This window comes from Danio rerio, chromosome 14 (assembly GCF_052040795.2).
Source record: "Danio rerio strain M-AB ecotype USA chromosome 14, GRCz13ab, whole genome shotgun sequence".
NCBI lineage: Eukaryota > Metazoa > Chordata > Actinopteri > Cypriniformes > Danionidae > Danio > Danio rerio.
The window spans coordinates 24,258,385-24,285,502 of NC_141034.1; the positions used below are offsets into that span (position 1 = coordinate 24,258,385).

At 42.4% G+C, this 27,118-nt stretch overlaps 1 protein-coding gene across 2 annotated transcripts in view; it reads left to right on the forward strand.

Moving 5' to 3' along the window:
• Window positions 1-9,621, forward strand: part of fmr1 (fragile X messenger ribonucleoprotein 1) — a 34,855-nt gene extending 25,234 nt beyond the window's left edge. Inside the window, exon 15 of one of the 2 annotated variants that reach the window (XR_015506605.1) lies at window positions 6,621-9,621. Coding sequence is in view for 1 of the 2 variants with exons in the window: in NM_152963.1 (NP_694495.1) it covers window positions 6,953-7,120 (168 nt within the window). In the remaining variant the exon portion in view is untranslated. 2 annotated transcript variants of the gene reach the window in all.
• Window positions 9,622-27,118: the final 17,497 nt, after the last annotated feature.

Genomic DNA, 27,118 nt, shown 5'->3' on the forward strand with positions numbered 1-27,118 from the left:
GATGGGGGGTTTCTTCGGAAAACGAAGATAAGGGTGTACATTTTAGCTAGGTTATTTATAGTGGGTTTGGATCGTTCCGATTGGCTAGCTAATGAGCTTAGATGAGTGGCCGGCTGCAGTCAATCATATCACGTGCTCCTCTCGAAATTAGTTTATGAAACTTCATTTCAAGAGTTCACACTTAGATACTGTTTGACAACTTGTTAGCAAGTTAGCAGGTTTGGCATGCTGTCCCGGGAGAGAACCCTGAGCTCGGAGATAGTTGAGCCCAGGGTTCCCGCCAGGTCCATAAAGCATGTGAGGGGAGTACGAGGTCAGGTGTTCTCGAGAGCTCCCCAAATGCATGAGACTCGGGACAGCAGCCGTGTATTCGAAGAAACTCCCCGAAAGGCTTGAAATGCTATATCCGGCTGCTGGATATAGTGGTTGAAAGTGAAGGGGCTCCGATGGGAGCCAAGGGGGATACGGGCTCTTACGGGAGCCCGTGCCGAGTTGGCGTGGGCTATAAATACTCCAGCTGGATTAGAAACTAAGGGAAACCCCAGCGGGGGTCAGAGCTGTGGGATGGACGGGGATCCAGTTGGAGTCAAATGATGAGGAGTGAAAAGTGAGGACTCCAGCTGGATGAGGGGGTTACTAGGGCTGTGGGGGGGTCAGGGGCTCCTAAGGAGTAATTGCTCGAGGAACACTACTTGCGGAGATAGAGCTGTGAGGTGACAGCACTATATATAAATATATATGTATATGCGATATATAGATATATATATATATAATGGGGAAAACTAAGGCCTTGGGGGGGCGATTTTACTTGACTCCAGTGGGAGTCTAGCTCTTTTGGGCTCTCCAGCGGGAGATAGAGCTGCAAGTGCCATCTCCAGCTAGGGACGGGAACGATGGAGGGCGGGTGGAGGCCCCAGCTGAAGGGTGAGTGGCGGTTGGGCGATGACCCCTGCGGGGGTCGAATGCTCGGGAGCAACTCTTGCTTAAGTTAGAGCTTGAGGGTGACAGCACTATATATAAATATATATGTATATGTGATATATAGATATATATATATATATAATGGGGAAAAACTAAGGCCTTGGGGGGGCGATTTTACTTGACTCCAGCGGGAGTCTAGCTCTTTTGGGCTCTCCAGCGGGAGATAGAGCTGCAAGTGCCATCTCCAGCTAGGGACGGGAACGATGGAGGGCGGGTGGAGGCCCCAGCTGAAGGGTGAGTGGCGTTTGGGCGATGACCCCTGCGGGGGTCGAATGCTCGTGAGCAACTCTTGCGAGTGTTAGAGCTTGAAGGTGACAGCACTATATATAAGTATATATTTATATGCGTGGGTGCATATTGATATATAGATATATAAATAAATTTAAAAAATAAAAGATAAATGTGAAAAATTAATAAGAAATAAAGAAAAATAAGGTCTAGGGCCGGGGAGGGTCAGTGACTCGTGCTCGTGTCACAGCTCAGGGTTGGGTGAGCTAATTTTGGCCAACTCCAGTAGGAGTCGGGAGAGATGATGGGGAGATGGAGACTTCTACTGGAGGGTGACGGGCGGAATAGGTGCTCTGGGAGTGTTCCAGCGGGAACTGAGCATGAGGGTGGCGGCACTATATATAAATTTATATTTATATGCGTGGGTGCATATGAATATACATTTATATAAAACAAATCGAACAGAGAAAATAAATAAAATAAGACTATATTATATAGCATTATAAGAAATGATATATAATATATAAAAGCTAGGGCTGGGGCAAGACTAATATGATTCCTGCCGGAATCAAAGCTCTGTGTAACGTTGTACGGGTTCAGAGCCAAGGGGCGGGGTCCTACAGAAGTCCTAGAATGGGGTGGGGGCAGTGGAGACTTCTGTGGCAGCGGCCTGGGGGGGCGGAGTGGCAGAAGGGGGCTTGGGCAGGAGGAACGTCTGCTGTAGTAAGGTGAGTGTCTAGGTAGAGAAGCTGAGTGCAACTCAAGCTGGAAGAAGGGAAACCGTTAGGAGGCTGGGTCGTGCCTGCTCCTTTACATAATTGGGTAGCTCTTCCGCCCCTGGGGAGCTGGCATGGCTGGGTCTTGACTTGTCCCTGGATTATGCCTGTGCCCTTGGCCGCTGGGATTGGCATTTCTGCTAGTGAGGGTCCTCTGGGCTTCCTTAAGATGGCTGTGGCTCAGCCTAATGTACGATTTAAAGGCGTCGGAAGACCATCTTCCAAGTGTTTGTATGTGTTGTTGCGTTAACCCTTTGTGTGCAGCTGTAGTGGCGGCTCCGATTCTGAATGAATGGCTGGAGTATGATTCTGATGGGAAGCCTGAATGATGTAGGGTAGCTTTGAGGTGTTTTTGGAACCAAAAGCGTGTCACTGGGTTGTGTGTGTCGTCTATGAACAGGGGGGCTAAGGGACTGTTGCTTAGTGATTTCCTATAGTGTATATAAGCTAGGAGTGTTTGGAAGGGGCTTGTGGAGGAGGGAATGTTAAATATGTAGATGCAATGTCCTTTTCTTGATTGATCTGTTTTGCTTTGTTTGATGAGGAAAGAAATTGTCTCCTCATCAATCAGGGTCAGATCAGCTATAGTGGGGTGAATAGAAGGATCAAATTTTGATGTTACTGTAAATTCAGAACATCTGAGAAATCCGAAAAAGGCAAGAATAAACATTGCATCTAGTGTGCGGTCTGTTTGAAAAGATGTGTAGCCTTTCCTGAGCGTGGAAATGCATTTGGAGAGTATGTTATGTGTGATGGGCAATCTGGCATCTGGGGTGGGGGGGCGTGCTTTCTGTATGCCTTTAATAAGAAGGCTGACTTGAGAGTTGGCAATGGATTCAGAAATGGAGCCGTACATGAGTTTGTGAAAAAACTGAATACCACTTAAATAGCTCTTAATGGAGTTTGCCTGCATGTTTTTATGAAAATGAAGGTATGTAATAAATGAGCTTATTGTAAGTAGGGAGAAATCTGGGAATATGGTGTTGTATGTGAAATGAAAGTGTTTGAATGTTTTCCATGCAGTGAGATATGCTTGTAAGGTCCTTGGAGCCACAGCCTGCAGAATGAGGGATATGGATGTTTGGTGCAGCTCATGCATTGGATGATTTATTGGAATATCATCTCTGAATAAGGAGGGATGGGAGTCGGGTGCTGCTCTGCCTCCGGCGCTAGTTGTCTGAATCTCTGGAAAAGAAAGCGAGAAAGAGCGTCAGCAATTTGGTTATGAAAACCGGGCACATGTATAGCAGTTATGATAAATTGTTTTTTGGATGCGGTCCAAATAAGGCGACGGAGAAGCGGCATTAAAGCGGGAGAGTGAGAGCGCCCTCTGTTAATGCAGTGCACAACGGCTTCGTTGTCACAGTGAATGAGAATGCTAGAGGCAGACCATTCGTCTCCCCATAATAAGGCAGCGGCTACTATGGGGTATAATTCGAATAAAGCAGACGAATATTGAGGTAGAGGAGTTTCCAGCATTTGAGAGGGCCAATCAGAGGCGAACCAGCGGCCTTGGTAGAAACCACCGAATCCTACCGAGGGAGCTGCGTCCGTGTATAGCTGGATGTCTACGGGGGATGCAATTAGATCGCTATACAGGAATGAGCAGCCGTTCCAGCACTTAAGGAAGGAAATCCACAGGCTGAGTTCATTGCGGCAGGGGTCGGATAACGTTATGTTAGCTTCTAAGCTGTGGACGGAAGCTGCAAGTTGTAGGAGGTGAGTGATAAACGGGCGTCCCTGAGGAATGATACGCATGGCGAAATTAAGATGTCCTAATATTGATAGCAGTTCGCGTTTAGAACATTCATGTTTCTCCAAAAATATGGAAGATAGAGAAATGATTCGATCAATTTTCTCTTTGGGCAGCGAAGCTTCAAATTTTTGGGAGTCCAAATTAATGCCTAGAAATTCTAAGCGAGTGCTGGGTCCAGCGGTTTTTTCTTCTGCAAGGGGGATACCCAGCCTAGCGAAAACTGCTTTAGTAGTCGCTAGGTGTTGAGCAGGTGGGGTATGGGGGGAGAGATGATGAGGAAATCATCAAGGAGGTGGACTACGTGCGGGATTCCGTAATTATTAGCGAGGATCCAACATATAGCTTCTGAAAGCATGTTGAAAATTTTGGGGCTGCTTCTGCAGCCGAACGTAAGACGGACTGCGAAATAAAATTGGGATTTCCAATTGATGCCAAAGAGGTGCCAGAAATCAGGGTGTAACGGCATAATTTTAAAAGCTGACGTAATGTCAACTTTAGCGAGCCAAGCGTTACGGCCGACGAGTTTAATTAGAGAAATTGCTTGGTCTATGTCATGGTAGTTCAATGAGAATTCATCGGGTGAAATTAAACTATTAATGCTTGAAAAGGCAGAATTATGAGGAGAAGACAGGTCGATTATTAGTCGTTTTTTCCCAGAAAATTTTCTGGTTGCTACGCCGATTGGACTAATCCGATAGGTGCTAAACGGGGGGGCAAGAAAGGGACCGATCATAAATTTATTATCGATCTCTTTCTTGATTAGATGATCCACCACATCTGGTTCGGCGTTAGCGGATTGGAGATTAGGACATGCGAGGTTATAGGAAGGAAGGGTCGAAACACCAGGGTGGAATCCATTAGATAGACCTGAAATGAGAAATTCAGAAAAATTAGGATCAGGGTGCAAGCATAATTCAGAATACAGATTAGAAATATCAACAGGAGTCGACAAGTAATTTCTATGTTTTTTATTTGCTTTTAGTACTTGGCAGACGACATGAGCGTGTGCGCCGCCGCAGTAGCTACAAGTGTGCAGGAATTTGCACGGGTGGCGAAAGCATCTAGCGATATTAAAGCTTTGACAGATTTGAGAAGGAGGGTTTTGAGAGGAGGGAGGAGGAAGTAGAGAGGGGATAGTGGAAGTAGAAGGGCGAGGTACGTAGCTGGTGGATTTTGGGGTTTGTAGTTCTTTATCGGCGGAGGGAATTACGAAGGGACAGGAAGTGGTCGGGTGAAGGTTAGAGCGGCAGACCGCGCAGGATAGATTGCGACATCCTAAGAATACTCTGTTGTGGAGATCAGTGTCCAAAGCCCCCCAATAAGTACACTGATTCCACTGAGTGACGCGAATTGCGCATTTAGCTGAGAATAATTTATGATATGTGTAGAAATGTGTTCCCCCATAGGAGAGCAGATGGTTTCTGTGTATCGTGCGAAGGCTACGTGAAATTCGGCAATGGAGAGTGTGCGAGTTTGTGAACTGACTGGTGGTTTAAGGGTAATAGTGAATTCGCCGCAATCCACCTGTCGCTCTGCCGAGGGAGGTGCTATGGGTGAAAGGAGTGTTGAAAGGTCTGTGTCGGCACCTGATAGGATGAGGTTTCTGATGGCATTGGAGATCGGGGGTGGTTCCAGGACTGGAGCATTTGCGGAATGGGAAGGGGTGTGGCGGTGCTTAGAGTGAAGGGGGGCCGTGCGGAAGAGATGTTAGTACGAAGAGTAGACTGTTGGGGAGGGTTAGTAATGACAGTGGGTGCTTGGTGGAGGGATGTAGAGGGGAAAAAGGAGGTAGTAGAAGAGGGGAAATTAGTAGGAAGAGGAACGGCGTTATGGATCGTAGGAAAAGTTTGAGTGGGAAAAAACTGAGTTGAAGAATGGGGAAGGTTAGAAGGGAGAATAGAATGAGGAGGGTTGAGAGAGGGAGAGATGTCTGGAAGAGCAGGAATGGAGTTTCCGCTGGAAAGTGGAGCTGGAGGCCAGAGAAGGGGAGTGGGAAGTCCTGGAGTGGCGTGATTTTCCTGTGTATTGTCTGTGTTTTGAAAGGTAATGGTAACGGGTGCAGACTGTCCAGTAGCTTGAGGTAGCTTTTTATTTGTTTTCCTGGTTGCTTTCTTGGGTGGTCCAGGGTGGTTAGTTGCTTGCTGTGCAGAAGTCGGTTGAGGATAGGGGGTGTGCCGGGATCGAGTTGGTCTGCTGTCCTGAGGGGGAGGAGTTGGTGAAGGGATGGTTTCGTAGAGTTTCAACAGTTCAGCTTTGTTGCAGCGGTTGGGGATGGATATACCGGCGTTTGTAATGGTCTGACGGAGTTCGGCGACTGTCATTTTATTTGAGATGAGGGATGAGGATCTTGCAGATGCGTATGATGAAGATGGAGAAGGTAAGTTGCGGTTTGGGGTTATGGGGGATGGAGACTGTGTACGGCGATGGGTCCTTGAAACTGTAGAGCGGATGGGTCTTCTGCCTCTTACGGGAGCTTCGGTGTTTGTTTGGTTTCCGGTTGGGGCTTGTTGTCCTTTTGCTGGTGTTCCTAGGGGAGCGGGTGTATTGTCTCTTTCCATGATGTTGTTGTTTAGTTGATGATGGCGTGTCCGTTGAATTTTTGAGTTTTGTTGTTGCTGTCGTTGTTGATTTGTAGTAGGTTGAAGTTAATGTCGCAGGCGATGGTATGGTAGATGAAGATTTGAGGATTTGAAGAGGAGCTGTGTCCGTCCTTCTGTGCTTCTTCGGAAAACGAAGATAGGGGTGTACATTTTAGCTAGGTTATTTATAGTGGGTTTGGATCGTTCCGATTGGCTAGCTAATGAGCTTAGATGAGTGGCCGGCTGCAGTCAATCATATCACGTGCTCCTCTCGAAATTAGTTTATGAAACTTCATTTAGGCAAAATTTGAAAAAGAATCAATTTCACAGGAGAGATGGAAAGTTTGGGTAACATTTTATTTTGATGGTCCATTTGAGTATTAGACTGTCTGCTTAATATCTGTTGTTACTGCTGCTAAACAGACATTTATCTGACTATAAGAAACTTTGCAAGTATATGTCAACTTACACTAACCCTAATCCAAACCTACCATTCTACTTATAATCTATTGAGAATGTGTAGGCATGTAGATGCAATGCAACTTAAATTCAACAAACAGACCATTAAAATAAAGTTTGACCAAATTTTGCCTTCTACTGTGTATAACCCATGTGATCTGATGGATTTGCAGATCCGCATCGACAGCAATAACGAGAGGAGCATCCACACCAGCCGAAGCTCTCAAGCTATGGCAGGAGACAGCGGAGGGAACCGGCAGAGACCCATAAAGGAACGCGTGATGAAGAAAGAAAAGCAGGACGGCTCCGACAGCCAGGCCGTAGTGAACGGCGTTTCGTAGAGAATAACAAGCCCCCCTTCCCCTCATTCTCCCACTCAGCTCCACCAATCCAGATGCTTCTTCATTAGAGACACATTAGGCCAAAGAGAACCAGGTCAGTAGGGCTGTCGCAAGACATGACATAAAGCACACTTTGTAATTGTTAGCGGGGTTAAAAGACGAGGTCTCTTGGTGTACGGTGTGTTGAATTTGGTAGTCTTCACGGATTAGAGAGACCGGTCTCTAAATCTCAACTGAAGCTACAGGTTTTCTAATTGACTTTCTAAATAACTACCTAAAGAAGCTGTGGATAAAATGTCTCTCATAAATGGAATAAAAACAAAAAAAAGAGCTTTTCCAAGAAATTGGTTTTTAAAGTTTGTTTTCCACAATGTCCAAAAAAAAGGGAAAGAAACGCATTGGAGGATGAACTCAAGCTCTCGACGCCCAAGTTTATGCCACATCTCATGGCATACATTGTTTTTACACGCTTTGGTGTCCATGGTTTCTCGAGCCCATTCTGATGTGAGATCTTAACCACATCATTAGCAAAAAAATACAAAAAAAATACAAAAAAAATTTAAAAAACGAAGAGAAAAAAAAAGTAAAAAATAAAAAAAATGCTCCTGTCTGGATCTGTGCCTTTAACTAGTGTGGATAGTATCATAATTTGGATGTTTAAATCAGGGAAGAAGGCGTGAACAACACCTGTCACCTGAGCAGAGTTTGTTGCAATCTCAGCCGACAACTTTAAAAACAAACAAAAAAAGGTGTTTCTTTTTTTTTCTCTGTGCTGCATGTATTTCACAAACATTTTGTATGTCTGAAAAGCAGGATTGGAAATCTATTTTGCCATAGCTGAGTTGTGAGTAGTAAAGGTATTAGCCTAACTAAACTAGTCAACTGTGGAAGTCATTGATTGTAACTAACCACCCGAGTTGAATATCAATGCTAATTCAACAATGAAAGCATTAATGAAGATTAATTTGATGTAAAGCATATCTTTGCATTTTAGAACAATTGTTTTTTGTTTTCAATAGAGGTAGCAAAGCAGTTTCCTTTAAACAAAATGTCTTTTGTTTTTTACTTGTTTTACCTCCATCATGATATAAAGGTGAATTTGCTCAGATGTTTTCTCACAAACAGGGTGGAAATGCTCTATTTTGTTTCATTTTTTTTTTTTGTTCATGCTGGCCACAGTAAACTGCCATCTTTCCTGCTGTATTTTTCAGCATCAGGTGTGAAGCACTTATATCAGATTATATCTGTAACATTGTCTTTGTCCTAACAATGGCTCATCATAGACTGAAAATGTTGAACTGTGGGATTGCATACTGTATATTATTACATCATCCGTTAAGAGATTGTTGCTGTTCTTTTTAGATTGAACTTTAAATGTGCACTTATCATGTTTGTGTTACTCTGCAAGTACTTTATAATCTATAAACCTATAATAAACTAGAATGTGATAAGACTTCTTCAGCAGGTGAATCACATGTATGCTGTCAACATAACTAAACTGAAGTTTAGATCTCTTCGCTAATTTTGAGTCTACTGTACTTTTGCAGCTTCGAGAGGGACGAGATTTGGGGGAAACACAACGTTAACTTTGATATGAGGAGAACAAAATGTCTATCTTATCCGATTAGTGCTTGTGCATTAAACTTTAGTTTACAATTTTGAGAAGACGCAAAGCTGTTCTAAACCCACGATTCTTTTGAAACCTACTGTGACGGTAAACATGGTAGTTTTTTTGACTGTACAGCAAGAAAGCCAGTCAGTTGTATCCTCTTTGCTCCTTTTTCTTAACAACTCTTTTTCATTTTATGCTCGCTAGTCAAATATCCAGCTCTACCTGTAAAGCTTACACCAGTTTCAAAGTGATTTTGCCTTGATCAGTGTCCTGTGAAAACCAAACGGAAGGGGTTACGTTTCACGCGAAATGCAAAAAAAACCTGTGACTGGCAGAGGATTTGCAGCTCTGTGGGATGGGAATGATAAACCACTCGAACGGGGCGTCCTGGCTGCATCCGGCCCCCTTTTAAAATTTAGCCTTTATTTGGAAGTAAGGTGTTAAAATGGTTTACTCTCAGTATTTTTAAAAAAACTTGCACATCTACGGTGTGCAGTAAACTGGCAAGATGGCAGAGTTCACCAGTCTGTTAAAAAAAAAAAAAAAAAAAAAACTTTGAAGTGTTGCCAAACAGACTGTTTTCTAGTTATTTATTTTTTGGAATGTATATGAAAAATGACAAATTGTAAAACCATCTCTTGCACACATCGTTAGGCTATTGTGATTTGAATAAAGAGCTGAAAAGGAATAAAAACAAACAAAAAACATGAAATACTGTAGATACTGAACCGAGGTAGACTGACCTTGTATGTTACTGCACTTTGGGTAATAATTTCTTTGTACATAATAGCAGAACAGACTGGGTTTTATGTTGACATTGTTTGGTTATAGTGCAATATATTTTGTATGCAAGCAGTTTCAATAAATAAAGGTTGATCTTCCTCTGCAATCTAAAGTGTTTTTATTCCTTCCGGGGATTGGACGTTTTACATTCCATATGTCGTCATAAAACTGGCCGTCATTAAACGTGACAGAATATCTTGATTAGGCGGCAGATTCCTCAACGCGTTAAATGTTATTGTTGCTCGTTGTGTGGTATGGTTAATGTTTTCTTTTTCACCGCTTGGTGGAGCTGTGACACAGACCAACTCCCGCACCACAATGACAGCAGGACTGTTTTTTCTTACTAATGAGTGCTGGCTGAACATCAGCATTTTAATAGGGTGAAAGCAGGTGAGTTGGGACACTTTCTGACATTGAGTTGTTTTACCTGAATATATATAGCAGCTGCACATTCTGCTGTGTTCTGCTGTGAAAAACAGTTCACTTGTTTTATTTCAGAAGGAAAGGAATTATTAATAATAATAATAATAATAATAAAATAATCTGCTAATGGGGTAAGCAAAATAATCTTATCTCAAAGGGAAAAAACAAGATTATTTTGCTTACCCCATTAGCAGCTTGTTTTGAGGGAAAAAAAAACTCACTTAATATTTAGTGTTAGGATAATTACAAAATTTTCTTATTTGAATTGTTTTTTATTTTGTTCTGTGAAATACCTTATACTTTTAAACATAAGAGTTTTTTAAAATCCCTACTCAAATTATGATTTTTATTAATTATGATTTTTTTGTTGTTGTTGTTGTTGTTGTTTGTTTTGTATAATTAATGTAGCCTTCATTTTTGGATTGATGCAGTCAAAGTTACTGTTTGACAGTTAAGTCTGAATGTCGGATAATTAAAGGGGTAGTTCACCCAAAGCTGAAAACTCTGTCAGCATATACTCATCCTCCGCTTGTATCAAACCTGTTTGACTTCCTTTCTTTGATGAACACATAAGGATATTCTGAAGAAAGCAGGAAGCTCACTTTATTTTGATGGTCCGTTTGTTGAATTAAGGTACATTCCATCTACATGCCAAGTTGCCAACTAATGCTCATTAGATTATAAATAGGCTGTTGGGTTAGGATTAGGGTTGGGATTAGGCAGGGTTAGTGTAAATTGACGTACTAGCTAAGTTTCCTATTGTCAGTTAGGCCGTACTCACACTAGGTACAGTTGCCTCGAACCGGGCCAAGGCATGCTTGTCCCCCCTCCCGTCTCCCTCGACGGCCCGCGCTCACACTATATTGGGCCTTGGCATGCTTACGTCATCGCTGCTGCTCTGTTCAGTCAGAAGCTCTCTCTATGGCAAGCCTTTTTAGCATTTAAATCTTTGTTCTGACTCCATAAATATATTTAGAGATATCTCTAATTATATTTTGACTAGTCATAATTATAATTCCACTACTCAGAATGACAATTAGAGATATCTGCATTTGCAATTGTACTAGTACGAAATCAGATTGGAGATATCTGCAAATATATTATGACTAGTCATATTCCTCCATTGACTTCCATTGAAAAATATTTGCAGATATCTCTAAATGAGTTTTGATTAGTCACAATTGTAATTAGAGATATCTCTGAGTTTTTACTAGTCATAATACATTTGGAGATATCTTTAATTCGTCATATTTAGAGATATTTACAAATAAATTTGAAGATATCTCTAATTAATTTACTAATAGTCGAATTACAGTTGTAGATATCTTGAATTGGATTTTTGACTAGTCAAAATTCATTTGGAGATATATCTAATTACAATTGTGACTAGTCAAAACTCGTTTAGAGATATCTGCAAATATTTTTCAATGGAGGAATATGACTAGTCAGTCATAATATATTTGCAGATATCTCCAATCTGACTAGTCGAATTATAATTATGACTAGTCAAAATATAATTAGAGATATCTCTAAATATATTTATGGATAGTCAGAACATGGTTTAAATGCTAAAACGGCTTGCCATACGCTCTCATCCAGCAGCACAGTGGAGATTTCTCTAGTTTTATCCTTTCAGTCGTTTGTTTTGCATTGACATGTAGTCAAATATTTCGCCAAACAGTCCTTAGGGATGCGGTGACACGCAGTCAGATATGTCACCGGACAGATCCGCCACTTTTGGCACTCATAAACAATCATAAAGCCCTCGTGCTGCAGGAATAAGGAGGTCTGCTGAAGGCGCGCAGCTGACGTGCAGTGAGGAGTTTGCGTCTTTAATAAACTACGGCAGTTTGCGATCACTGAACAGTAAGAATGATTAATAAATCCATATGAAACAACCCCTTAAAAGTCACGTATCGCTTTTAGTTTCGGGCTTTGTCGCGTTTTGCACTCACACACAAGCATACAGCGCCAAAGCCCAAGTGATCTGCGCTCAGGCACACCTCTTGCAACCGGACCAGGGCCGGCCAAGTGAACCGTGCTTGAGCCCGATTCAGCGCACTCGCACTTCTCAAACGATCCGGGAAACGGGCCTGGGCACGGTACGGATGGCATAGTGTGAGTAGGCCCTTAAATATCTATTGATGAAGCAGTATCAACAGCTTTTAAGCAGACAGTCTACTAATACTCAAACGAACCATCAAAGGTGTTACCAGAAGGAAACCTGTAACCATTGACTTCCAAAGTAGTTGTATTTCTTAATATGCAAGTCAATGATTACAGGTTTCAGGTTTTTTCAGAATATCTTGCTTTGTACTTTTCATTCATACTGTTTCATTGGATTTGCACAAGAGCTGACAGAAATTTAGCTGATCTTCCTTCTTTTTTTTTTTTTGCAGGAGGAAAGGGCCAATTATTTCCGACCGCAAACAAAGTCTGTTTTTACACTGAAATTCATGCCATCATGCACCTGACGGATCCACCAGACTGACCTAGTTTCCTCTACACTAACAACCACACTGAAGCATAAACAGTGACCAGGGGCCTCGCGTATCAACGTCCCGTACACACCAAAACTTTGCGTATGCCAGATTTCACACTCACGTTTGGATTTACTAATGATGAAATTAACGTGAGAATGTGCGTTGGTCTGCGCCAACTTCATGTCTGGCGTACGTGTTTTGTGTGTGTTTGTTTTATTTCCATTGGCGACTCCTAGAGGCAATTATGTTAAATTGTACACTATATCGCACTAACACATGTACCAATATACCAATTATGTGATTTAGAACAGCATTTGCAAATGTATACAACCCTTAGTCTATGGCAGGCATGACCAACCGTGTTCCTGGAGATCGACCTGCAGATTTCAGTTGCCACCTATATCAGACACACCTGCCTGTAATTATCAAGTGCTGTTCAGGTCCTAATTAATTGGTTCAGGTGTGTTTGATCAGGGTTGGAGCTGTTTTTTTTTTACTGTCTGGAGCCAGCACCTAAGCTTCTCACTCATCATAGCAGACATGCTGCTGATAATGTGATAATAAAAGTGATTTGGTTTGATCAACTTTGTAGGAAGGTCGATCTCCAGGAACAGGGTTGAGCACCACTGCTCTATGGCAATGGCAGTGTTGGCCTTATTAGAGGACATTGTCAATGGTTGAATCTGAAGGGAACGCATTCTTTAAGGATCACGGGAATTTTCTGGCCCACAAAGATGACTGGCTTATTAGCCGTTTCGGATTTCCAAGAGGTATTCTCTTGAAGCTCTGTGCTGAGTTTTGTCCAAATTTGCAAAGACAGACCGTAAGGAGGCTCTAAGGTGACAGGGTGCGAGAGGAGTGCTTGGTGAGTGATGTATTTAAAGATATTATTCCAACTAAGTTTTTTTATTTTTTATTTTGAGTATAATAATTTAACTGCATCAGGAGACCACGATTTATCCTTTAAAGACATGGCTGTTAACCCCTCTCAACAACCCACAAACTGACCAAGAGCAGAGATACAATGATGCCCATTTTCGCACTCCGTCAGTTGTAGAGAGGGCGATTGGGCAGCTGAAATGCTGGTGGCGCTGACTTGTTAAGAGCCAAGGGGTGCTGCTATACCACTCTAACAAAGTGTTCCTTTAATACATCTTTGTCTCCCACAGACACAGATACTACTCCAGACAGTAAAGTGTCGCCCACAATTAAGGCAACTCTATCCTCAAAGGGTGTTAGTTCCCCTGTTCCCCCGCCTGTTCGGTCTACACTTTGACAGTGCGCTGCTGTTCTCCTAACCTGTACATCGGACCATTTGTTTATTTTTAATTTGTTCACAGTGCAATGTTCAGACCCCACTGCGTTAACCGCGTCAGTTAAACTGTCCCTCTCTATTTTTTTTCTTTTGTTATTAATTCCGGAGGACAAACTTGCAAATAACCGTTTTTCTCCAGTCTACCACTGATAGCACCTCCAATTCACATTCTGTGAAGTTTCTCTTCTTGCTTGCTTTTGCCATTTTTTTTATTATTATTATTATTATTATTTTTTTTTTTTTTTGGTTTTGCCAAAGTGGAGTCATTACCATATTTATATGGGGGAGGAGGCATAAAGGTTTTTTTTATATATATTTTAGTATGAATTTAACGCAAGTCTTTGTACATGAGGCCCCTGGGGTGTATCTCTGTTTTTTTTTTTTTTTTTTCTCTATCTCTCTGGCACGCATTTTATTTGTCATGACATTTATTTTTGCAATATTCCCAAAGCATTTTAACTATGCATAACATATGTAATATGTTGACATTATCAAAGTAATAAACTAAAAACAATGATGAGAAATGAATGACAGAAAAAAGAAACAAAAAAGACAGTAACCAGAATGTTAATGGTTATGCAGCAAAACTATTTAAATAATTTTAAAAAGGGCAAATTAGTTCAGTGGAATAATCCTTTATGATGTGGACAGTGTACACATATTTTAAGGTTGGTTTAGCTGTGATGTCAATGATCTTTCATGGTATGACTTCCACAGTATTGTCAAATCACTGTCCAATGAATAACCAGGAGTGAATGAATACATAAAGACAAAGAATAATAGATCTAAAAAATAATGAAGTAAACGGGTATGTTTATGCTTAAAACAAAATAATACTAGAAAAATAAAGACTGTACACAAACTTTATGGTGGCTTGAGAAAGCTTCGTCTGAAAGTTTGGAGTTTTAAAGATTAAATAATGGATGTAGTTTTTAAGATGCTTGATAGTTGGCAGAGACAGAGCACTACATATATGTTAGCATGTTTCTAGTATAAATTGGGATGTTTCTTGCTAGGCAGTTAATAGGGGTTCTGTATGGTTGCTAAGGTGTTGCTAAGTGGTTGCTAGGGTGTTCTGATTGGTTGGTGGGCTTTTGCTAAGGCATTGCTAGGCAGTTGCTAGGATTTTCTGAGTGGTTGCTAAGCCATTGCTAGATTAAGTAATAATTACATATTAGAGTATATCTTATATAATAAGAAAATAATAGATTTGTAATATAATGAAGTAAACAGTTACATGTATATGCTTAACACAAATTATTACAATTCATAATAAAATAATATTAAATAATACATACATATTTGGAAAAATGTTTTGATTTGTATTGTATATAAAAGTTACATTTTAATAATAAATATTTAATATAAATATTAAATATAAATAATAATTCTGCAAAAGCATAACTAATGTTTTAATACATACATTAAATCATAATACTAATGTCTCTCTCTCTCTCTCTCTCTCTCTCTCGCTCGCTCTCATCTAAGCTAGTTCATATTAAGCAGCACTCAAAAACCTGTTTCCCCTTCTGTCTCTCTTTCTCTTTTCTCTGTGCGGTCATTAATAAATGCATGGGAAATTAATGACAACACTTAAAATCATGCCTGCAGTACTGTTTAATTAGTATGTAATGACAGGAGCTGTACATCTATCACAGCTTTGCCCCAGTCAAATGCTTTATTTAAAAAAAAAAAAAAAAGAAAGTGTACTCCAATAATCCAGCATGTTAACAAACAGCATGGTGCAGTGTGTATATTAGGAATGATATGGGATGTTTTGCAGTATGTCATCTTTGTTTGTTTCTTAATAAACAAATCTACACTCAATCAGGTTTACAAATCTATCACTGTACTCTAATAATAAAAGTCTAATAAATAAAACCCACTATGTTTTATAAGAATAATACAGGGAACTTTAAAGAGGTGTTCATAAAAAAAATATAAATAATACAGCATATTTATTTAGTGTACATGCAGTAAGAAAGGGACTTGTTTCTGTATTCATTTTCTGAGCAAAACAAAACGCCTGAAATTAATGAATCTTTTTTTATTATTTATTTATTTAAAAGAAGACACAGAGAATGTAATGTTATTAAAAAGTGGGGGTTACAGCTGAATGAGGTTTTAGGCTGAGCTGCGAAAAGGGGTGGGAATAAACAAAATTATGCATTAAAAAAAGCGAGCGATTGCTCCATGTTTTAAATTTCTGCCCAGAGAGGTCATGTTTTGATCCTTGGTTGGTCTCACGCAGTCAAGTGATGCGATTTTCGCAGGTCAGAGTTCACCAAGCTTGAACTTTGCACCGCAGCAAACTGCGAAACTTAACGCATGACCCTGCGTTTCCGGTCTGACGCATTCGCGTGCGTATGAATGGAAGTCTATAGGAGGAAAAGGCCAGTGTGACCGCAGCTTTACAGTGATTTTACTGTCCAGCATATTTTTACGCAGTGGATGCCCTTCCAGCCGCAACCCCTCTCTGGGAAACTGATTGACTAATATGTACTAATCTGTTGTTCGATTAAACAGCTACTTGGTTATCCCATAGCAGGCCCGTAGCCAGCCTGTTATAGGGGTCTTTTTCTCAAAATGTGGACTTTTTTTTGCAGTTATTCAACTCATTTACAATGTTTGAGATTTAAATACTGTATCTTAGTGACATTTAAAGCACTATTTTTGCTGGATTAGCCTGTTTGGTTGTCATCATAATGACACATTTAATGTACCAAATATTTCCTAAATAATTAGAATAAAGTAAAATAAACAAATACTTACTTTTAAAACACACATTTATTAGATCATAAATCATTAGAAAAAGCAGGAATCTGTTGAAGTTTTAAATTAAAACTGTAGCCTATTGTAGCTTTAGCCTACAAACCGGCCAGAACATTTAACTGTCCTCAATCAGAATTTAGCTACTTGTGTAATAAAACATTAAAACATAATAAAAATAAATGAGCTTCACAATTTTTCTAGCCTCTCTTGTAAAAAAAGTATATTTGATTGAAAATTCATGGATAACAAAAATAGCCAAATTAGTTTTCAAATTAATTTTAATATAGGATTCTGCTTGGTCCTAAAGCCTTTTTCAATGGATTACACTATTTATGATGGCACAGCAGTCAAAAGATAAATGAGCTTTTGTATGGGATGAATTCTGGACATTTGTGATTAAGGGGTGGGTTTTTCCAACCACCCGAACCCCCCTGGCTATGGGACTGCATAGTTACCATGAATAAGATTCAAAATGGGATAATTTTGACACTTGCCTCTACTTTTTCAGGTTGAAGCTGGAATTCATGTACATGCAGCAATGTCTCGTTTCTCTACCCAGTATCCCTCAATAGCGCTGCCGTTGTCATTGGGTTCTAACCAGGTAACACACATGCTGCTTGTCGTTGACATCTTGGAGTAAAATCAGACTTTGAGAAACAGAACAGAACAGAAGTTTAAACAGAACTTGAGGCCGGGTGACCTAATCGGATAAACTCACTACACAGACAGCATGACCGTCCTTCTCGGAACCGTAGATGGCGGTAACTCACACGTCTCCCTCGTCAGCCATCATTCAACACAGGCGCATGGCCTTGTGCGCCCTAAACGAAAGTGGGAGACGCGTCTCTATAGCAACCTCTTGCGACACAACCTTTCCAATTTGGCGCCTAGCAATATTTGCAAACAAAACAAATGAATCATTTTTATTATCATTTGACAGTAACGGAGGAATGCTGCGAAATGTGGCGAAGAGTACTGATTTTTCTTTAATTTACTTGAGTAAGAGTAACAGTACACATATTTAAATGTACTCAAAGTACACGTTACCCAATAATTTTACTCGAGTAAATGTAACTAATTAAATGTAGCTTGTTACTACCCACCTCTGTTAAAATGAATTGTGGAGGTAATAAGTTGAAATGGAACTCAAGCCCCGCCCATTTGTTGAACGCACAGACTCGGGAAAAGTGAAACCCCCGGCCACATACACTGTAGCAGATCCCAGTTGAATAATGTCACATAGATGCTCTGCTCCGAAGTGTGGGGGAAAGTTAGAGTTATTTTCTTTACCCAAAGATCAGGCTATGAAGAGTCGGTGGTTAAAGTTCATTTTTGCAAAAATACCTCAGCATTATAGCCCCAGTCTTGTGCTGAGTTACTGTCATTCTTCTGACGAGTGCTTCAGCAATCTACATGCTTACTACAGGGCATTCGTTGGCCATTTGTTAAAGGAAGGATCAGAAAAGACTATTGATGAACTTTACAATACACAATTCAAGGATCAGTTCCTTCCTCCATTTTACAAGTGTGAGCAACTTAAGTGTGATTGAAATGGTTGCCTTTTTGTTTTCTCTAGCTTGTAAATTATGTATTTAATTGTGTTTTATTACTTGTAACCGCTGCACGCTGCTTGTACTGTATCTGTTTTTTATAATTATATAACTCTTTATAATTATATTCACTAAAGCCATGTTGAAAAACATGTCACATGCCACTTTGTATACAGGTTTAAATTCCTTTGTGAGCTCGCGATCCACTGCTGTTTGTCGTTGCCATGGCCACCATCAGTTGTTACTACACATGTGCAGGAGTCAGGTTTCAAAATAGTTTAGCTTTTGCCACTGTGTGAATTATTCCTGAATGTGTGTCATAGTTATGAATAGCTTAATTACCTGCATTGCTTTAATGCACTCCTGCATTGGGCTCACACATACACTTTGCACTCTGACTACTTCCACAATGTTGCTTAGCCGTGGTGTGCATTTCTCTCGGTTTCACACTAAACACAGTCGACCAATCGCAGTAGACCAGGGGTCATCGGACCAGTCAGGTCAGCAGGTTTTTGGGAGCAAATTAATTGCTGAACAAATCATATGGGAGTCATTAGGATAATTAGGCAAAAATAAATGCATATTATAAAACGTTGAAAGTGTTTTTTGACCTTGCATGCATATCAGACTGTTGTTGAAGAACCCAAAACCAAAATATGACCTTTTTTAATGCATAATAGGGGCTTTTTAATGTGTATCCTGTCACTTATGCTGTGCAAAAACCGCACCAAGTTAAATACATGCAATGTGTGTGTAAAGTTCTTACTGTAGTATTACTCACAAATGTTACGTGAGATCTGGTTCCTTGTCTGTCATTGTGCTGTTTATCTGATGCAGCCGAGGCGGAGATTGAGTCACACTCTGACAGGCACGTGGAATTAGATCTATTTTATCAAAATATAAGGGTGATAAAATGCTTCCGTCTTTTGTGTCTCCATATTGTGTCTGTAAAGTTTCAGCTCAAAACACCCACCAAATTATTTGTTATACTTTTTAGAATGTTAGGATTTTTTCTTTAAACACCTTGTAGCTTTTTTTGTGCCCTGTGTCTTTAATGCTGGTTATCCCTGCCCACTGTCCCTACATGCCTGTCAGAGTGTGCCTCTGTCTCCACCTCGGCAAACATGAAGAAAGCAGATCTCATGTAACGTTTGTGAGAAATACTACATTAAGAACTTTACCAATGATTATTTGATGTATTCGTTGTGGAGTTAATTCAAGCCTTTCTGCGATGAATCACACACAATGTTGTTAAAAATTTCATACACCCTTACCACAGACACACACACACACACACACAATGCACAAGTTTAACTTTGCACTGTATTTGCACAGCAAATGGGACTAACTACACATTAATATCCACTGCTGTATAAATATCCTTTAATATACAAAATAAACCAGATTTAGCATCCACAGACCAGGATTGAATTGTCTTTTATAATTGTACTAACACGCGGTTGTTGTGATAAAGTAAGGCTGAAATAATCGTTTTAAGAACTTTTTCAATTTGTAAAACTCATTCTTGATCACATTTGATGTTGATTAATGATCACAGCAAGCTCAATAGGGGCCTCATGTATTAACGCTTTGTACGCACAAAAACTTTGCATATGTCAGATTTCAGCTGTATGGGACGAGATCATCCGCATGTCTAGCAGGGATATAGGGTTTCTATACCATGCAGTTGATCAGCCAAACATTAAAGCTCAATTTGCAGCGATTGCCGGTTTCCCAATGTATTCGGAGCGATCGACTGCATGCACATTGCTACAAAGGCGCCATCTGAAGACGAATATGCATATGTGAATCGGAAACGTTTCCATTCAATGAATGTGCAAATAATATGTGATGCCCAAATGCGCTTGACATAATACATAGATTTATAAATGATTCCTACTTTTCTTCCTCGAGATGAGTAGGCAAAATCTGATGTGTAGTGGGCGAAAAAACGAGTTTGTCAGACGCTGGATTTGAACCGAGTTCATGATCGAATGTTTCAAAACATGTTTCCATGCGCTTTGAGCTATGCCACTTACGTTAATGTTTGCCGCTCTCTTTAGTTGTGTTGTCTCTGTCAATCAAACAGTGATGGGTGAGAATCACTCAACTAGCTCATTCCAATGAGGTGGAGGAGGTTTGCAAATCGAGCGATCATGTGGCCAATGCCATCCTAAACCAATCAAGTGTTTTCAGAGAGAGTGCTGAAAGACTTAAGCCTGTTTCACACTGCAAGCGTGAGCAGAGTGTTTTTTTTTTTTTGGTCCATGTTAACAGATTAGAGCTTTCATACTGCACGGAGAAGCAGTGCGTCATTTAAGTAGTGCGACAGTTTCGCCGCTGTGTCTATTTTTGCCGGTGCAATGATATTGACAATGACCAAAAACGCATTGAATGAGCAATTTTCCCTAATAACTGCATCGATAATATCTACAGATTTGTATATATTCATTCAAACGAACTTAAATGATTAAAATGACAACAAATATTTAGTTGGGTCTGAACTACAACACTTTAAAATTTAAAACAATTTTAAACAAGCCTTAAACTAGTGGGGTTTTGAAATCAATAAATGCAAATAATGGTGATAACCGTGAAACCGTGATTTTTTTCTTAGACTATAATCATACAGCCAAAATTTATAATCGTTGCATCCCTATTAGTCACAAATATTGTTTAACAAACGTGAAACTTTTTTAATCGGGTCGATATGAGTGTATGTAAATCCATAAACAAACTGTTGTGATACAATTCATATGCAGCGATAAAACAACAGCAATGATGTTGTTATTTTGGCTCAGTTTTAACTTACTTCTATACGTGGAAACGCTAGGCTACTTGCGGAACCCCTGTTCTCTGAGAACAGAGCGAGGTATCTCACTATGGGAAACGCCTCAGGCGTGACAGACTGTGGAAGCACCAATTACACCACGTCCGTCTGAGGATGAACAAATCACAGCTTGCGATTAGGAGCCCACCCTCTCCTTTATAATCCACTGGGATTCCCCGAATCGGCATTCGAAGCACGCTCTTCTCGAGTGTAATGCGTGAAGGGAAGTCTGGTGAGATACCTCGCTCTGTTTTCAGAGAACCGGGGTTATGCAAGTAACCTAGCGTTCTCTTTCAAACATTCGCTCTGTATCTCACTATGGGAAGGATATATACCACTCCCGTAACACATGCTTTCCGAAGCCCCCGGACAGAATCGGTAGAAAGACAACCTTTCAAGCTTATAAGGGACACACATTAAGAACCGTGTGAGCCAATGAAGGCGCGGTGACGTCAAGGCGGTAAAACCTGATAAATGTATGCGGGGAAGACCAACTTGACGCTTTACAAATATCTCTTACCGAAATCCCTCTGAACAAAGCCCATGAGGTAGCGATACCTCTTGAAGAATGAGCTCTTAAACCCTCTGGGGAACGAAGACCCCTAGATGTATAGGCCAGTTCGATCGCCTCCACTATCCAGTGCGAGAGCCGTTGAGATGAAACAGCCTCACCATTACGGCGAGTGGCCCATGACACAAATAACTGATCGCTTCTCCTAAACGATCGCGTCCTGTTCACGTAGAGGCGTAATGCCCGTACGGGACACAAAGTGTGTAACTTTCTTTCCTCCGCTGACAAATGCGGAGGGGGGTGAAAGGCATGCAACTCAATAGCAGAACAGTTATAAGCAGAATCACTGACCTTGGGAACGAATGCCGGGTTTGGTAGCAGTGTAACCCTGTCCTCATCCCGGCTAAAATCCATGCACGCTTGATGCACCGACAAAGCATGCAGCTCGCTCACTCGCTTAGCTGAGACTAGAGCGAGTAGTAAGGCCGTCTTCAGTGATATGAGCTTAATAGGAATATCCTCCAGAGGTTCGAATGGGGCTCGAGTTAAAGCGTCCAGAACGAGAGACAGATCCCATGACGGGACCAGCCATTTCACCGCTGGTCTCACGCGCTTCACTCCTTTCATAAAACGGCATATAAGGGGGTGCCGTCCCACTGAAACCCCTTCGAACCCTACATGGCAAGTGGAAATAGCGGCCAGGTAAACTTTAATGGTAGAGAACGCTCTCCCATTATCCAGTAAGCTTTGTAAAAAGCAGAGAATATCCCTCACCGAGCACTGGAAGGGGATAAGCCCTTCACTAGTGCACCAGTACTCAAACACACGCCATTTCAGGTCGTACAGTGAGCGTGTTGAAGGAGCCCTAGCGCTCTGGATAGTGCTTATGACCTCCCGTGGAAACCCGAGAGCATTTAGATTTAACCCTTCACGGGCCAGACCCAAAGGTTGATTTGTTCTGGGTGAGGGTGAAATATCTGTGCCCCCGCTTGTGACAGCAGGTCCCATCGCAGTGGGAGCGGCCAGGGCTCTCCTTGCAGAAGTTCGGCGATCTCTGCCAACCACAGCCTGCCCGGCCAACGGGGGGCTATTAGAAGGAGAGACAACCCGCTTTCTCTTACTCTGTCCAGGGTGGGAGAAATTAGACTTAACGGTGGAAATGCATACAGCAGCACGTTTGGCCACGGGTGCGCCAGCGCATCCACACCCAACGGCGCATCCTCATCCTCGAGAGAGAAATACAGCGGACATTTTTCGTTTGCCCGCGAGGCGAAGAGATCTACGGCAGCCTTGCCGTATATCTCCCAAATTTGATTCACCACCTGCGGGTGGAGAACCCATTCTCCGTACGTCGGGTTGCCCCTCGACAGAAGATCCGCCCCCACATTTCTGACTCCCGGGACGTGCGTCGCGCGCAGTGAGCGGCGCTCCAGACAATCAGCTTGCGCGCTAGATTGTGCAGCTGCAATGATCGCGTTCCCCCTTGGCGGTTGATGTACGCCACCACTGTTGTGTTGTCCGTCCTGACTAAAACATGAAAACCCTTCAAGAATGGAAGAAAATGTTTTAAAGCCAGAAAAACTGCCATCAGCTCCAGCATGTTTATGTGAAGCTCGCGCAGTCGGTGTGTCCAACGACCGTTTACCGATCTGCCCTGAAATACGGCTCCCCATCCCGCTAGGGATGCGTCCGTAGTGACGACTTTTCTCAGAGACACACTCCCCAGTGGAGCCCCTGATCGGAATATGCAGGGGTTTTTCCAGTGGTGCAGAGCCATCACACACTCCGTGGATAGCCGTACCCTGCACGCGAGGTGCCTGCGCGGGCACAGGCGCTTTGCGGGAATCCAACGCTGAAAATCTCTCATCTTTAATAACCCCAGTGGGATCACAGACAGAGATGAAGCCATCATGCCCATCAGACGGAGACAGGTTCTGAACGAGACAAGGTTTTCTTTGCGAAAATGGGTCAGGCATAGACCGAACGCCGTAATCCTTCTCTCCGAAAGCATGGCGCGGTAAGTTACCGAGTCTAGGCGCAGGCCCAGATACTCTATCTCCTGGGACGGAATCAGCTGGCTTTTGGCGTTGTTGATTCTGAATCCCAGCCTTGTGAGATGAGACGAAAGAGTCTCTGCATCCCGCGTGTACGAGCGCATATCAGATAATCGTCCAGATAAGCGGATATGCGCAGACCCTTGTGTCTCAGTGGAGACAGCGCTGCTTCCATGCATCTGCTGAACACCCGCAGAGCTAGACTGAGCCAGAATGGAAGAGTAACAAATTCGAACACTTCGTTTTGAAAGGAAAACCTGAGATATTTCCTGTGTGCTGGATAGATGCTTATATGAAAGTAAGCATCCTTGAGATCGATCGAGGCGAACCAATCGCCCCCGCCGATCGAACGAGTGAGAGCTCCTACTGTGAGCATCTTGAATTTGTACTTCCCTAAGTGCTTGTTTAAAGCACGCAGGTCCAGTATTGGGCGCAGACTCCCATCTTTCTTTGGGATTAGAAAGTAACGTGAGTAAAAACCTGTCTGAGTTTCCTCCACTGGAACTCGTCTTATAGCTCCCTTCTCCATGAGGGAGGATATCTCTGCCTTCAGCACCTGAGCTGAATCCTCGTTCGCCACAGATGCTATAACCCCGTTGAAAGGAGGGGGTTTTCCAGCAAATTGAAGCCTGTAACCCTTGGTTACAGTTGCGAGGACCCACGGGTGCGGAGAACACTCTATCCAGGCCTCCGGGTGAAGAGACAGAGGCTGCTGCCGAACCGGCCCCACTGGTGGAGCGCTGGCGCCCTCTTGTGGCCAGAGAGAAATTTGGTCAGGATCTGTTTGGCTCAGAGACTGGCCCGTCTCTCGGCTTTGAGCTTTCGCTTTTCTCTGTGTTTTTATTTTGTTTTTGGCTTTCTGCGCCCTTGGCATTGAGACTGGATGCGACAGGGGATTTTTTATTTGCCATGAACACAGGGAATGAAGTGCTTTGTGACAACGCACTTGCGAACGTGTGCCTGGACTCGGCAGACCGCATGGTGGCTTGAATGCTCAGCACCTGAACCAAAACCCTAGGTGCTGCCCGTCTCTCCTCTCCAAACGTAGCGTCCTAGGAGTCCCTCTTCTTTTTGGCGGAGGGGTTAGCGGATCTGGACTTTGCAGCCGGAGCAGCGGGGGGTGGGGGGGGGGGGGGGGTGGGGGGGCAGCCGTCTGCTCTGTGCTCGTCCTTCTTTTTAAGGTCGCATCTCTGCCTCATCGACGCGACCGACTGACCGAATAACCCACTCGAGTCTACGGGAGCGTCGAGATAATCCAATTTTTCCCTGTCCCCGATACTCGAGAGATTCAGCCACAGTGATCTCTCGCCCGCAACGGCGAGAGCCATGGTACAGCCGGAGCTTTGCACCGCCCCGCGTGAGGCGCGCAGATTGAGGTCTGTAATGTTGCAGATCTCTTCCCAGACTGCCGGGTTTGGATTGCCAGCGTCCAGCTGCTTGCCAAGCTCCTCTAATAATTCGGCTTGATAGGCCGTCAGCAATGAAGTGACGTTCAAAGCCCTCACTGTTAACGCCGAAGATTTATATATCTTCTGGTACATGGAAGCAGTGAAGCGTTCCATTTTACCAGGGAGGGACGGTGTGGCCGATGAAACAGCAGCCCGCCTGTTTGGATGCAGGTGAAGAGCCACCGTCTGCTCGACCACTGGAGGGTTAGAGAGCCCTAGCCCCTCCATCTCGCTCACGTCGAGTGACGAGTAACCCTTGACGGGCACACGGTTGGTAAAGGGTTTATTCCATGACCGCTTCATCTCCGTGATACAATCTGGGAGAGCGGGAAGAGTTGTTTTGCTGGGGGAGCGCGGGGAGCGAGCCTTTTCCCATCATACACATCCCGTTTAACTCCTGGATGACCAGGAATCACAGGCCACGCCACGCCGAGCTTGGCGGCAGCACGTTTGCAAACCTCTGTGAGGTCGCAATCCACCACGGTCGACGCCATCTCACCGCTTTGCGCGCTAGTCGGCCTGGATGCGTGGGAAGAAGGGCGGATGACATCCTCCTCCTCATCGTCCGGCTCATCTCGGAGGAGACGGGCTAGTGTCTCATCATCCTCCTCCTCATCCCCTTCCATCTCATCCCCGCCCGCCAGTAGCTGCTGGTCGAACAGCTGCTCATACTCGGGGGATTCTACCTCCATGATGTCCCCCCACGAAGCAAGATCCCGCGGGGGAGAGGATTTGGCGTCATTAGCTGACGACGGAGCGGCAGAGAGAACCGGATCGTCCTTGGAAGATCCCGCCACTCGAAGCCTTCTCTCCAAAATCCTCATCGGCATTGCCTGGCAGTGCACGCAGCTTTCGGTGTTCGCCAACGAGGCCTGGGCATGCTTCACACCCATACATGCGATGCACATCGGTTGTGAATCCCGGCCCGAGATCATAAATCCGCACGCTGACGGACAGGAGCGCGAAGAGGTCTCCTTCCCCTTCTCCAGCGTGACTTTAGACATGGTGAGTCAAAATCAGAGTTAGCTCGCCTTAACGCGTTAGCTATATCAGTTGCTGCTAGTAAAAGCAGTAAAAAATACTCTGTGACGAGCAAAGAACCCACGACAGATTCAGATGACTGAGCTGCATTCGGCAACGTTAGCCTTCAAGGTACGTTTGTGAACAGAGCAGCGCAGCCTGGGTGCTTAAGGAAAGTCTTCACGAGGAAGAGTGCTAGAATGCCGATTCGGGGAATCACAGCGGATTATAAAGGAGAGGGTGGGCTCCTAATGGCGAGCTGTGATTTGTCCGTCCTCAGACGGACGTGGTGTAATTGGTGCTTCCACAGTCTGTCACGCCTGAGGCGTTTCCCATAGTGAGATACCGAGCGAATGTTTGAAAGAGAACTAGCTACATGTCCTACATCTCACTTTCTTTTTGTAGGCAAATTTTCTGTTACTTTTTTGTCTGTCTTTAGCCTGCATGTGAATGCCTAATTAGAATGTGTGTAACTCTTTAAAAGAGAATTTAATTGCCCACTCTCTAAAAAGTTAAATAAATAATTATTAAAATTAACATTTATATGTGCGATTTAATATTAGGAAAACAAAAAATTAATCCTCAGTAATCTGTAAATGATCTTACAAAATATTCCAAGATCTAATTACATTTAATTTTCAGCAAACTTCATCTTAATCTATACGTTTTTGCTGTTATTATTAAATTCTAAATCAAATAATTTATGTACTTGCTGGGAAATTACATGTTTTGTGATGTTCACTTTACATATGATTTAATCAATAGTTTTTTGTGGTTTTATATATATATATATATATATATATATATATATATATATATATATATATATAATTTTATTTTTTTGTAAATAATTACAATAGAAAACAAATCATAGAAAAGCTAAAGTGAGTGAGCAGTTATAATCTTTCATTACTGTGTTGCTCTTCCCTAAAGTATGTGTTTTTATGTGCGTTTTGTTTTTATTAAATTAATCTAAATTCATTTGCAATTGGGTTTTTGTATATCTGAAATAGTATGGTGAGTGTATCAATTCTTTGTATATTTAAACTCACTTTCTGATACATTAACTTAGCTTTTATATTTAGTTTAAAAAATGAACAAGGTATATTTATGAATAGGACATTTAATAATCTGGGAAAAGCGCATGGCAACATGAAAATTGACACGATCATGAACCTGGTTTGACTCCAGCATCTT